The following is a 14518-nucleotide window of genomic DNA, read 5'->3' as shown; positions in this document are numbered from 1 at the left end:
GAGGCTGGATGTTTTAGCTGAACATCAGTATAACAAAGCAGGCTCTAATACCAGTGAAGGAATAGACTTTCTAGTGAGTGTGACAGCAAGCAAGGAAAAAGAGAGCAAGCTTCCTTCTTCCATGTTCTCCTCAGAGGTTTTCAGCAGAAAGTATGGCCCATGTTAAAGGTGAATCTTCCTACCTTTAAGATCTGGATTGAAATGGGGTCTTCCCGCTCACTTCAAATGATTTAATTAAGAATAGTAGCTTACAGGTGTGTTTATCCATTTGGATTTTAGTTAGTTCCAGATGTAGTTGGCAGTAGTGATAGTAGTAATATTTGTAGATGTCAAGGTAACAACCAAGAATAGCCCTTACTATCTTAAATCCAGAAATAATTGACACTTTTCTGTTAAGATAAGATTGTCCCCACAGGTATGAACTTTGCATATCACTGAATTTGCATGAAAGGGGTCAGCGTGGGCTGAGGTACAATAGAGACCTTCAACAATAGGCTCCGAAAGAAGACAAAGCATGCTCAGATGGTGGCTACCCCAGATAATTTTAGCAGCTTTGAGAAAGTAACTGACCTCCATGATTTCAGCCTTTAAGATGGGAACTATGAAGTACCCCTTTCATTAGGTGAGGTAGGGTATTCTAATGGGATGATTTTAGATGAATAGTTTTAGGGTCAAAAGAAACCCCCAGGTCCCCAAACTCAAAAATGCAGTCCAAATTTCCAGAAATGAGCTTACTTAGCATTATAGGAAGATTCCTGACAGTTATATAAAAGCCAGCATTTCTTAGGAGCTTGTGAAACTGGTTCCTATCTGCCAAAGGGAGTCATTTTCCTTGCCTCTAGAAGAAGAGACATAAATCCTCCTACCAGCTTATCAAAGCCCATGCTGACCTCCAGCCTCCCTCTGTAGCACAAGTATCCGCTACATATTAAAAAGTCCCTGCTTGAACCCTAGCCCTTCTCACCTTTTCCCATACCCTAAACCTCCAGCTCGTGGGCTTTGCTCCCCCAAGCTACTCATTTCCTCATAACCCCGCTATTCTTACCATGTTTTCTCTCTGCTCTGTTCCCGCTTTACTCACGGTTCTTTTCTCTGTCCTCGGTATTCTTCTCCTCCCTTGCATATGGCTCTGGCTACGTCTAATCTGCTACCCATGTTCAGTTTCCTTCTGTCTCTTCCTGCTCTGGATTCTTCCAGATGTCTCTGGTTGTTCCCTCCCTGATATATGCAATAAAAACCTTCTCCTTAACTACACCATGGAGTGGCCCTGTCATCACTTTGTGCAAGTAGTAGCATATTTTAAAGGTTCAATCAATGACAATTATAATTAATATTGTTTAAAATCTGAAAACTATACTACATAGTTACCCTAAAGTATAAGATTGCATATAAATCTCCAGAAATAAATTAGGCTAAATTTTAAACTTTCGTAAGATATTATTGTATATGAGTAAATTAAAAAAAATTATTTTCATAAAACCCCCAAAATTCTGAATTTTTTTTTGTTTTTTGTTTTGTTTTGCTTAAATTGAGTGAGGGTTAATGAGGGGAGGACGGTTTTAGCTATGGAACAGTAAAATTAGAAGCAAGGAAGTCCCCTTTGTTTCCAATATCACGCCATTACTATGAAAAAATACTATGTTTCTTCAGTTATTTTTGTAGAGGTGAGCACATGTAAGATGTGTGGGAAAAAATGCAATATCTTGTATTGTCTTTTTCAGGTTTTCCATTACGCGGCTATCAAAATGTAAAGGATTTGGTTTCTTCTTCATTCCTTCCATTCAAAGTATGTTTTATCAGCAGTTCTTCAAGACTCACCCAGTAAGTACTCATATGACTACTTTGTATATTATCTTATGCTTGACGGTGTCATTTCTGTAACAGATCCGAAGCTTCTCCAGACATTTAGATTTATTTTCTAGCACAGAAGAAAAATCAAGATGGCATTATAAAACTCTTCCTTGATAAAGATATTTAAAGCTGAAGCAGCATTGCTCACATTTTCAAAATGCCAAGACTAATAACAACCCTTTAATATGAAGTATTTGCCAAAGGGAAATTCATCATCGAAATTATTGGCATCTTCAAATGAGCCAGTAATTAAAATAAAACGTTGTATAACCCACACTATACATGAGTTGCAATGAATACATTTGAAATAATGAGAGTTGGTAGGTATGAAATTTCAGTAGGACACCTTCTGTTCAGCCTAGAAACATGAACTATGAAGAAAGGAAAGAGTAAAGCGGTTTTAGATTGTGACCGGACTGGAGGCTTGCTAATAGGACGATTGAATTCTCACATCATTAGTGGCATTTCTGTGGAGTTCTTCATTCAGGGAGCAAATTCTAAGAGCAATCTGGGAAGCCATAAATCCTACTGAGCCTCAGATAAGTGACTTCATTATAAAGAACACCTGGAGGGAAGACCTACGCATTGAGTCGCTGCTCCAGAGATCTGATTACCTGAGCTCTGCTTGTCTTGGTTAAGGAAGAGAGCCGGAGACACAGGGTCTTTTCCTGTTGTCTTTTCTGTGAACTATGTAGGACCATGTGGATAAAGCTGGTAGTTTGTCTAACATGCCCTTGTTTCTGTTGCTTGGTTTCTTCCTCATACATTATGGAGCAATTTCATTATTTGACATCACATCTCTCATGGTACAATTTGCTTCTGTTGTATATTGAACTACTCTATTCATTTCTTGTGAGTTTACTGCCTTGTACAGTCATCACTTTTTATGTGATGTTATTTAGAAATCTGTATTTTATGAAAATAAAACTTTCAATACTCAAAATTTTGATCACACATTAGATGGACAACAATAAATACTAACTAAAGCAAGTTAAAATCCAATTCATGCCATGCAGAAAAGTGACAAAGGTCAGTTAAGGCTTTCTCTTTTAATTGGCTAATTTTTCAATAGTAAACAGTACTAGTAAAATAGTACTAGTTTTTAAAATCTGAGATTTGAAAATTTGTAAGGAAATTACTAAAATACAATGTAAATGTGACTGGCAGTTTTGAAAGAATTATCCCAGTATAAGAAATGATATTTATTTGCCAGTTCAATTAATTAGCTATTCAGGGGGTTCTCATTGCTATAATTATAACAACAATCAGATCCAGTTTTCTGTAAGCAATAAAACAGATTCATATATTTTCCATATATGTTCTTCAGTAAATATTTGAGATTAATTATCATAAAATAAGATTATTTTTTACTGTTTTAACTAAAATTAAAAGGAAATCCAAATGTTGTTATTCATAAGGTATAAATAAACAAGAAAACACCTTCCCTTTTGGAGTATAAAATATAATAGAAGTGTCAAATATGCAAACATCATTTTGAGACATATATATTGTTTTATCCAATAGTTATACTTATAGAAACATCTGTCCACAGGAACACTTCAGGTAAACAAGATATATTTTCTTTGTATGCCTTTACAATTGTACAAAGTTAGAAATTATTAAATATTTCTTAAGTTTTTGGTAATATTCTATCCTTTCTAATGAAATATTTTAGAATACCATAATAATTTCTAGTTTGTCCATATGAAAATAAATTATGCAATCATTACAGCAGGTTTGGATTCAGCATATTTTTCAGTGAAGAAATAAAGATATACATGGGTATACAAAATATGCCATTCTCATCTTGTTTTAACACAGTCCATATGATAAATGTACATGCAAAAACATATTTGTAAAGAAAATTATGAGCAATATATTTTATTATTTACCAGTGAAGATCTCTTAATTTGAATGGTATAGATGTCTGTTTTCTATTTGTGATACATACATCTGTATTTCCTGATTTTTGTCAGGGAAATTAAATTACAGAGAGAGAGAGAGAGAGAGAGAGAGAGAGAGAGNCAGAGAGAGAGAGAGAGAGAGAGAGAGAGAGAGAGAGAGAGCCAGAAGGAGGTACAGAGAGAGGGGTGGAATATGTAAAGTCCTTTGCTTGCTGATGTGTTGAGAACCTCAGGTCTCAGGGAATGACTGATGAAGTGTTTTTGACACTGTACAGATTTTACATTCTTATTTCATGAGACAAGATTTATAAAGAAAAAAGACAAGAAAGGAAAGAAGGAATTAAATGTAGAGACTAGTATAAGGATGAGTTTATTTATAGACAAGGGAAAGAGCTCAGAATAATTGCAGGGAAGGTTTTATAGCTATTTTATCATGAGTATTTGGGGAAATGCAGGGAAGGCAGAGATGCCAAGAACACATGGACAAATTGCTGCTTTCTTTTACCTGTGGTGTGGGTACCCTTCAGACCTAGCTAAGGATGATGCTAGCAAAGGAGTAGACATTTGCATTGTAGATGAAATGCTCTGGTCATTGCTCCTTCCAGACTCACTTGGAAGGGTTATATATTTTTGGAGATTTCCTGGTAAGTAAATATTAGCAATTCATTGTTTATACAATTAAACAATGGAGGTTGCTGATTTTTACACTTTTCACACTTACCATATGAGTAGCATATGATATTTAAAGACAGAAAGAAGAAATGAATGGGACTTTTGTAGATCCTATCACTGAAAATATTACAAATAATTTCATCTACAAAAATGTTTGTGCCTGGATTATTTTAGAATCATTTCTACTCTTCTGCTATTTTGCCAAGTCTTTAATAACTGCCTCCAGGAGTGCTCTCAAAATGTTAAATGTTGAGTAGAGAAGGCCAGTTTGGAAACAGATTACTTAAACCTCATTTCCTAAGTATCCTAATAGAGATATGAAAAGGAATGTCAGGGAATGTGGAAAAGGTGCCGGAGGGATTTAGAGAGCACCTTTAAAATGAGCTGAGATTGACACCGGACAGAAGTGGTCATAGAAATGGAAAAGCGTTGAAGGGTGAAAGAAGGGGTGCTGTGGTTTCTCCCAGGGCAAAGGAACTCTGCAGGTAGAGGCGGGGAGGGGTACTAAGGGGATTTGAGGAGAAGAATTCGAATGCAGTCTGTTACTGAGCATGGTGTGTGGCCAAAGAGGAAGAAAAGTGGAAGAGTTTCAAATAAACTAGAATCTGTCTACATTATTAAATTCAACTTTTCTCTAAGTGTTAGGTTTTGACAATTAGCATAACCTTTATCGGGTGTGGTGCTCGGGGGCTTGTTTCCTGAGAAAGGGAGAAGGGAAGTGTCCTGACCATATAAAAGACCTAACAGAGCTTAAATTGGCATATAATTTCTATTCAACAAATTAGAAAAATTTAAGAACGAAAGGGAATATACCTCATATTTATTAAAAATTACACTCCTAAACTAATGACTTATTCCACTGAATTTAAAATTACCAGACAGACATCCATTTTGTTCAATAAGTCAAGTTGAAAATGAAAAATACTTAAAGAAAAGTACTCCTTTTGGTGTGAATTAAATTGCAAATACATATATATATATAACATAATCAGCCAAATATATGTATTAAGAACTAAAATAAACATGTTATGAAAGCATCTTATTTTGGAGGAAGAACAATAGAGTCTACAAGACAGACATGCACAGTCTGAAAAACCTCATGTCCCTTGCTCTGGTCATTAATAGTTTGCTTAAGTTCTCTTGATCACAAATTAACTAATTTGAAGAATGGAATAGATAATAAGATTCTATTGACTCATAAGGTTTCCACAGCAAAGCAATAAAGAAACTTATATTTAAGTACCAGACACAGAACTATACGTTAATGAGTATGAATTGTTTGAGAAAAGACATATTTACGTAGAAGGCTTCAATCGATATATGATACGCACCTGGAATCTACTATGCATTCATCTGAATACAGATATCACTAAATGTCACCTTTTAACATGACAAATCAAAAATATGGTTAATACATATTTCTCAGAAAAGAAGAGAAAATGATAATATTGCTATGAAAGGTAAATGGAAACTTGTTTAAAAATTAATCATTCATTATAAACTTTTGTATGAATTTAACATTGATTCCTTCCAAATTTAACATATATTCTTTTAAAAAAAATTATATATATATATATACTGTAATATGATTTCAAGATGAAATATTTTCTAATACTAAAATAAATTGTTTGCAAATATCTGATTTATCTTGACATTCTTTGAGAAATTAACTGCAAACTCACACTATTGTGAACTTTAATTTTTAGCATCATGCCTGCCATTTTGCATCATTAGTGCAGATTTGGCTGAGCAGAATCTAAAATAATGTTTTGAACACAAAGGCATGTAATCTCTATGAGAGGAAACAGGCATTACCTGGCTCCTGAACCCATGCTGTTATTACATTTTCTAAAGTCAACGTTTTAAACAGTATTTAAGACTTTGTATCGGATCAAAACTAACAATCCATGAGAAGTGGCCATGTTCCTATTGACTATGAGGGAAGAATGACAAATGAAACAGGGGCACCAATGAAGCCTACAACCCTGAAAATACATGACTGATAAAGATTTCTCCGAGAAAGATGAAGAAAATTGTAAGCGTGCCTGAGAACGGTAAACGGAAGCTTGTTATAAACTCTTCACTCCTCATGCAACTTTGTAGCAACTTAACACTGATTTCTTTGCAAAACAGGTGTTTTCAGTTTATATACTGCTAAGGTGGCGTCTTCTGCTCAGTTATTTCTGAAGAAATTCAGGTGTAGAATAGCACTGTGCTCCAAGGAATTTGACAACCCCCCCTGCATTCTAGCTTGAGCGCAGCTTTTAAACAGTCAGCGATTACACAAGTCACCACGACCACTCACTTCTTTCTCTTACAAATCTCTGACCGTTAGCACCAGCCACGGCTGTTCTTATCTCTTTCTAAGGAAAAGGTGGTATGAAGTGTTCTACCAAGACAAATCAGGTCCCCCCCCCACGCTCACTTTTGTTTTTGTAAACAGAAGCATAAATATCCCAGCAGTGGAAAAGATCACTCATTGGGGGCCCTCCAAGAAATGCATGAGTTGTCATAGATAGGGTACATTGTTTTTTTTTTTTTCCCAATTAAAATTAAGAAAATGTTATGGAATGTTCAGTTATGACAATGGTAGTCTAATCTAGGTTTTCTTGAATCTTGGTTGGGACAAGTGGACACGTCAGTTTATTTTTCAGTAGTAGGGCACACTGTATCTTATGGTGGTAATACCTTCCAGATGCCTCGCTACTTCTTCTTAGCAGCCTACCACTGTTACTAATGTAGGCAGCACAGTTGAGAAAGAGGAAACACTAATGTGACATTTATGATTATTAATAATTAACTTTTTTGGACTTTATCCTTTCATTATTGAATAATCTTGGTATTAAAGCGTAATTACTGATTAGATAATCCCATGAAAACACTGAACGTAAATGGGTGCAGTGGTGTGCCTCTAGAGTCCCAACGCTCATGAAGTTGAGGCAGAAGGATAACAAGTTTGAGGGCAGCTAGGTTACCTATAATTTGTAGGAGAATCAAACTTGCAAATTGATCCAACTAAGTGATTGTCACTGAATGCATAACAAACAAGAAACTATGTCACAAATAAATTATGGATAGGACGCTTAGCTTTTAAAAAAGAGACGTCATCTTCTAATATGTGTGAGAAGAGGAAACGAAGCCAAGAAGGTAAATTTTGGTAAAGTTAGCTTTCTTGTTAGAGCTGAAAACTTACCTTGTTTTACTCAAGGATGCCCCACTTGAAAACCCCGGTAAATCTTTTTCTTGAAGGCCACTCACCACGAACACTGGGTAAGAGTCTAGAACGCTATCCTGAGAGTTTCTAATGAGTATAAGCAGGTAGCCAAGCGTTTCACATAGACGAACTGTGCACTAAGGTAAAGCTACTAAGACCCGTCTACTAAGAGCGCAAGACCCTTCAATTCTGAACTGTGTGTGACTGGACAAGTGACTCAGTTTCTCTGGTCTCAGAGTTATTTCTGTAAAAGGTGAGTAGTAGGATCCATAGTCTATGGAATTATTTTAACCTCTATTTAATGCATAAAATTCACCTAAAGTGATTCTTAGCTTCACTAAATCATCAGCGTGTCTCTTATTTTAGTAATTCCCTCTGAAGACAACATGAGAAATGGATTGCAGAGTGGGGAGAGCAATACTTCCATGTTTCCCGAAGTGGGTCATGCAAACCTCCATGAGAGGAGGACTCGACAGCAAATGGAGACAGGAATAGTACCGTGAGATATTTGTTGACCAGTGGTTTATAAAGAAGAGATAAAATTATAAGGATTTCCTGGCGTCTAATTCAAATTGCAGTATGAATGGTGCACCAGAGTACTCCATACTATACCTGCTGCTCCCGTGCAGCTCAACTGTCCAAGCATTTGCTCAGCAGCTGGCTGCAGCAGACCTGGTGCCTGTGTATAACAAACAACCAGACAGACAACAGAGCACGCACAACCCCTTAGAATTTAGCAGAAGCAAACTGCTCCCACTTGTCTACACCGTGCCTTGAAACTGACCTGCTCTCAAGCCATTTAGGAATAAAATCAACCAAGCAGTCCTCTCCCAAGCCACCAGTAAAGACTGCGTCTTTTTGCCCCAGTGATCACAGGTGTAGAGCTGGAGGGTGTTGTACCAAGATATGATTAGACCACTTTTATCTTTTGGACATTTTAGTTTCACATGAGACTATAAAGAAATGAGGTTTCAGACTGTGTGTGTGGGGGGGGAGGGGAACTACTGTTTTAGAATGGTTACTTTATTAACAGATACAATGGATCAAGCATAATCTCCGGAAAGTCAGAAAGTATGGGGTTCAGAAACAAATTAGATCTGTGAAAGACAATGAATTTTAGAATCTCTGATGTTATAATATCCTGCTGAATAAAGTATGGAGAAGTCGAGATAAGAGAAAGAAAGCGACAATGAATCCCAGGCAACACACTCCTTGGAAATCTTTCCTGTTGCTTGAATCACATACACACAAACTATATTTCTATTTCTGTGCTTAAAACCACCATCTGCAGCTCTACTATACAATCCAAGAATTAGGAGAGCCGAATATATTATGAGCACAAAGCTTATGTAAAGCTATTATAATAGTTATTTCATATGACAAAAATTTTAACTAAGCTGCATTGCTTCCCTAAGACGTCATTAGAGTGCGCAAGTAACAAAGCATGGTTAAAAGTATATATTAGTAGTTATTTTAAAGCTGAAAAATGTAGGAAGAGTTATAATTGATATTAAATGTCATAAGATCTCTCTATACTTTTTTATTTGTTTGTAAGCAACTTCTTTGAAATATCTATGGTTGAGAAATTGCAAAAGAACATTAGTTGCTTTATCCTAATACAACACATCCGATTGCTCTCAGAGCCGAGACCCCTTGTGCACTCTTTGTACCTATGGTTAGCCTGTCACCTAAACTAGAGCTAAAACCCGGGGTAACCCTTCACTCTTAATTTCAGAACAGCACCTTTTAGGTTTTTCTGCATCACTCTCAGGAAAGCAAGACTCAGTGTTAATAAACCAAAGCCACTTCCAGCATAAGTGGAAGTGAAACTCTGAGCGGAGCAGGCAAGGACTCTCCTCAGTCACTGTCCATCCCCCAGCTATTGAAAAGTAACAGGAAGACAAGAAAGGTAACGATATACTATACCGATTGAACAGTAAAATTCCAACTGCATTTGGGTCTGGAAATTTAATGACAAACAGGCACCAAAAACTACAGAGAAACCCTGTCTTGAAAAAAATCAAAAAAAAAAATGACAAAGTCATAATAAGGCTGCCTGGTTACTAATTCTCATACATTTCAGAATCTTCTCTCCTTTTGAATAAAGGTGTTATTTGTCCATAAGTTTACTCTGGTTTTCTAGGTTTTTGAAGTTGCTTGGTAACTTGAGTTACACATGTAAACATAGATAAAGGGTTTTAGGATTCCAACAGGCTATTTCTATTATGTGATACACCAAAAAAGCTCAAGTAAGCAAGTAAATTAAGTCACAGTCAATTATTCCCATCACATGCAAACCACAAATAAGAAAATCGTTTTCTAGTTCAGTCACTACTCCTCTCAAGGTATTTTTTTAAAACACGTTTTTTTTAAAACAGTATTAAAATACATGCCCACCCTTATATAAGTCTCCGTGTAATTATAGTTTTATATAATTAGAGTTTCATGTCAAAAGATTTACAGCTTTATCACCTCAAGCAACATTCAGAGCTGCCAAGAATGATTTATGCAATAATGACTTAAACTGTAAAATAGAATTCTCAAAGGAAGGGCTGTCAAGTGCTTCTACTTCAGATAAGTGGGTTTTTAAGAATTGATATTCTGGTAAATAGCAAACTTTGTTCTACCTAGAACAGTCCTATACTGAGCAAGGTAGGAAGTATTGTGTCTCAGTTGGCTATGCAACTCACGACACTTCCAATGGGACTCGTTGCATATGTCCCTGGCTCCCACTGCTCAGGAAACCAGTGGGTCCCTTCAGGAAACAAGCTTTCATAAATAATATTTTAATCCTGAGATTACTTTTGCTGTTCCATCAAGAATAAATTGTAAATGTAGAATATATCAACTATTCCTAACTTTCTCACTGTGTTCATTACATAACTTACATATTTCATTGAACTGCTGAATAAATTAAAAGCAAAGGAAGCATTTACTAAATAAAATCAGGAATTAAGAAGCATACCATCAAAGTAAATGACCTCCTCTAAAAGGACTTAAGGAAACTTTAAGAAACAAACCAATGAAAATGTTTCTATTTTTTCTTTCTGTCTCTCTGCTTTTATGAATACAAAGTGGCTTGCAGCAGGTCAATAAAAGGTGAGACTATCAAAGCATTTGAAGCTCATAAGCCTTGACTGATTTTATAGCTGTCATGTGAATAAGACAGTAAACACTCAAGATTCTATTCAATGCACCTGAATTAACATCAAAGCTAACCACTAGTTTATTGCAACCAAAGTAGGTAAACATATCTGTATCTTAACAGTATCCAAGGGGATTTCATTTAATAAGGTTTCCTTGAAACGTAGAAAAACCGAGTTCATCTATTCATTTCCTCTACCAGCTAAAGTGAAATAGACAGTGTCTGGCTAATACTAAAGATACCCTACTCCTTCAAAGTGTGTTGCACCTGAAAAAAATCAACTGAGACAATTTTCACCAAGACTGACATCTCTATAGTTAAACTGGCTTCCAAACAAAGAATCGTATGAAATTGTTTTTAAAATTCGGATAGCTAAGGAAACCACCCAGGCATAGGTTTGCAATGGTCAATGCACTGACATCTTTACTAGAGGCTTTGTAACCAACAGGTTTGTGCTTAAATATAAAATCCCTTTTGAGAAGTGTTCTGAGCTCATTTTATGATTATAGTGAATGAATTGATAAGGGTGCAAAACTTCCACATTTTATTTACACCATAATAGGTACAATTCCTACTTAAAACCATTCTGGAAAATGTACTCATTTTTTAATTGGTTCAGCCAGAGCAGTACTTGAAGTTTTTAAGCTGGAAAAAAAAAATGTCGTAAACAGCCTTGAAAATATATCAACCAATGATGGACCACATTGCCTTGAAAAAACCACAACATAGACCATGTCAACCTTATCCTTTATAGTCAGAGAAGAAACAGCACTGAACTTTTTACACTTTCAAAAAAACTGAGTTTCTTGGCATCATATAGACAAAAGAGGTAAGTTGCAGTGTTTCTTGAAAGTCTCAATACAGAAATATTTCTAGACAATGGAACCATTGGACTATTTATAATACATGATGCTACTGATCAAAAAGGCAGAAAAAATGGGAAGGTTGGAAGAAACAAGCTCTGTGCTGTTTGATAATCATATATTTGCTTTCATTCCAGTGCAATACAAACCTGTTTTTCCAGTAATACCTGGTTCCAAATACCCTACTCAAGTTTAACTTCATACAATGGAAAAAATCCAATAATTAAGAATTGCACATTTTGCAGCATGACACATTTCATTTTAAGAAAATAAGAGAAAGAATCATACCTTTCTTTTGATATTTTTTTCTTCATAGTTTTCAAAGGAGTCACACTATGGTTTAGACTATAGCATGGCATACATTTGCCAAACATAAGAGTTTTCTAAAAAACTGAGAAGATTCTTCTCAGAATCATTATGTTTTGTACATACAACAGGGAGAAACAGATGATGCCATATGGGCAAAAACTGCAGCATACTTGTTTTCTACAGGTGTTTTACTAAATGAGTAAATGCCATTAAGTGTGCACCCTATGCATCTATATTTCCCTTAAAAGGGATTATATGAGTATACAGTAATCTATTTGTATTCAGTTATCTATATCCATAATATGAACACATACATAAGTGTGTGACAGAGAAAGAGAGATCCTGAGAGAGACGAAGGGAAAGGGGGCTACAGTATAAATGCATGTACATGGCTCCCAGGACAAGACTATAAGAAGGCAGTGTATCTTTAAAGTTGAAATAATGGCCTTAACTTTGAAGTGCTAGCTTATCTATGGTGGACGAGTGAATGCTAATAACCCTGCACGCTCACAGATTCTTTTTCATATTTCTTACAGTGAGTAATGTCTTCTATATGTCTTATTTCATAACATATGTATGAACCCAAGTTTTGTGACTCAGTGGAAGGAGTTACTATAAATTCTGCTTAATCTTCTCTAAAAACAAAGAAAAGAGACAAGAAGTTCCATCCATCCACACTGAAAAAGCCAAGAAACATTCATAACCGTACCGTTCTTCAATTCACATTAAACAGCTTCCAAGAAGACCTAGTGGAATATGTTCAAATGTAGGCAAATAAAATGTATTTCTCTCACACTAGGCACAGAATGATGAAAACAGTGGATTTCAAGTCTGCACATCATTCCTTTAAAAGGTGTCAGGACTGACTGATGACATTCTTGCCCTTGGTGACATTAAGTTACTGCACGTCTACAGAGTTCAAACAACGTTCCCTTACAAGAAGAAGAATCTTTTTCCTACTGGTCCAATAATAAGAACATCCCTATTTCTTGCATACTAAGGTTTTACATTAAAAAAATTCGTCTACAATTAACTACATGGTGTTTCTCTGCATATGAACTTTGAGTAATCGAAATTTCATTTCAAGGGAATCAAATACAAGAAAGTTTAATCAGGCCCACTTTACCATTTTTATGATAGTAGGTGACCTCCACTTTCCTCTCCTCTGACCCCAGCAACGCCTGGGCAATCTGGGCAATGTCATGCCTCTTGGTCTCAGGCCCATGGAGGAAGTCGCAGGTGCATGGCTTCTGCATGACATCTGGCCTGGAGAACCCAGTCATCTCGCAGAACCCGTCATTGCAGTAGATGATGGCACAGTTCTGCACTCTGGCATTTGCAATGATAAATTTTTTATCTGCAATAAGAAGAGGGTAGGACGTCTTTTAGACATCTTCCAAAGGGTTCACACAAACACTAAAACAATTAGTTGCATAATAAGGATCTGGAAAGCAGTTGTTTCCCCCAGATGCTAACTATGTAGACCCTTCCCAAGAATTAGAAATCACACACACACACACACACACACACACACACACACACACACACCTCTAGTACTTTATGTGTGAGATCAGTGGCAATAAGCAATTAAGGAATTAAGAAAATTATTTTATAATTTCAAGAACAGAAATGTCCAACTTGTCTAGTTCTCAAGCTCTGTGAAAACCAGGGGTCCTATTTGACAGGCAGAAATGCAGCTTGCCAATGGATAATTCCAGAATGTTACTTACCTGTATGGTAAAATTTTTCCAAGTCAGAAAATTGAAACATCCTGTAACTGTCATGTTTCTTACATCAACTTTGACTGAACCTTAGAATGCAACTTTCTCAAAGCATTTATTATTCTTGGATTTTTTTTCTTGATTTTTGTAAGGAAGGCGTATATGTTTGCAATTTTTACACAGGCTTGTGCTTTTAAGACAATTATCTTTAGCAATGAAATAACTTCACATTTATTAACAATAAACTATGTAAAGATTTACACTTTCATAATTCAATTGCAAAGGATAAAAACTACACACATGCTTTAAGCATGATGATAACACATTAAAAAACTTTTTTCTATGTAACAAAGTAGAATTTTGTGTGATAGTAGATATTTTAATACCAATTCCATTAAGTGTGCTAGCAAACTGTTTGTTATTTTTGGAAAGAATATGAAGCAGGATAGAGAAGTTAATGTTGTACACAGACACCATATCTTCACATCATTAAATGCAGTCCTGCAAAATTTGTGAAGGTATGCAAAATAAATGCACACTGAGGGAGATTTAGGGCAGAATATAAAACTACAACTATAGGATTTTAAATTACTAGATTTATGTAAAATAATTAATTCCTGGTGGTTTGCTTACATGCCTACATTAAATTTATCTACATTCAGTCTCTGTGGGGTTACGGACTGCCCTTTGATTTTTAAATTTCCAGACGGCATGTCTAGGGGAGCAACACAGAGACACAAATACGTTTTTTGAGAAGTGAGCGTCTTGCACCCAAAACCAGACCACCACTCTCCAAATTATTCTTTGACGTCTATTTTCAGCTTCCGTACAAAGTTCAG

General features: G+C 35.8%; 1 protein-coding gene across 3 annotated transcripts in view; it reads right to left on the bottom strand.

The window, feature by feature from the left end:
* Kcnh7 (potassium voltage-gated channel subfamily H member 7) overlaps window positions 1–14518 on the bottom strand; it is a 407046-nt gene that overhangs the window by 391955 nt on the left and 573 nt on the right. For all 3 annotated transcript variants that reach the window (XM_050123184.1, XM_050123194.1, XM_050123203.1), the window contains exon 2: window positions 13085–13315. In XM_050123184.1, the coding sequence (XP_049979141.1) occupies window positions 13085–13315 (231 nt within the window). The remainder of the gene's footprint in view (window positions 1–13084; window positions 13316–14518) is intronic.

The sequence above is a fragment of the Alexandromys fortis genome, unplaced genomic scaffold, assembly GCF_014885135.2.
Source record: "Alexandromys fortis isolate MF-2015 unplaced genomic scaffold, M_Fortis_MF-2015_v1.1 scaffold_8_9099976_23576923, whole genome shotgun sequence".
Taxonomy (NCBI): Eukaryota; Metazoa; Chordata; class Mammalia; order Rodentia; family Cricetidae; genus Alexandromys; species Alexandromys fortis.
The sequence above is the reverse complement of the archived record's forward strand: the minus strand, read 5'-3'. Positions and strand labels throughout refer to the sequence as shown.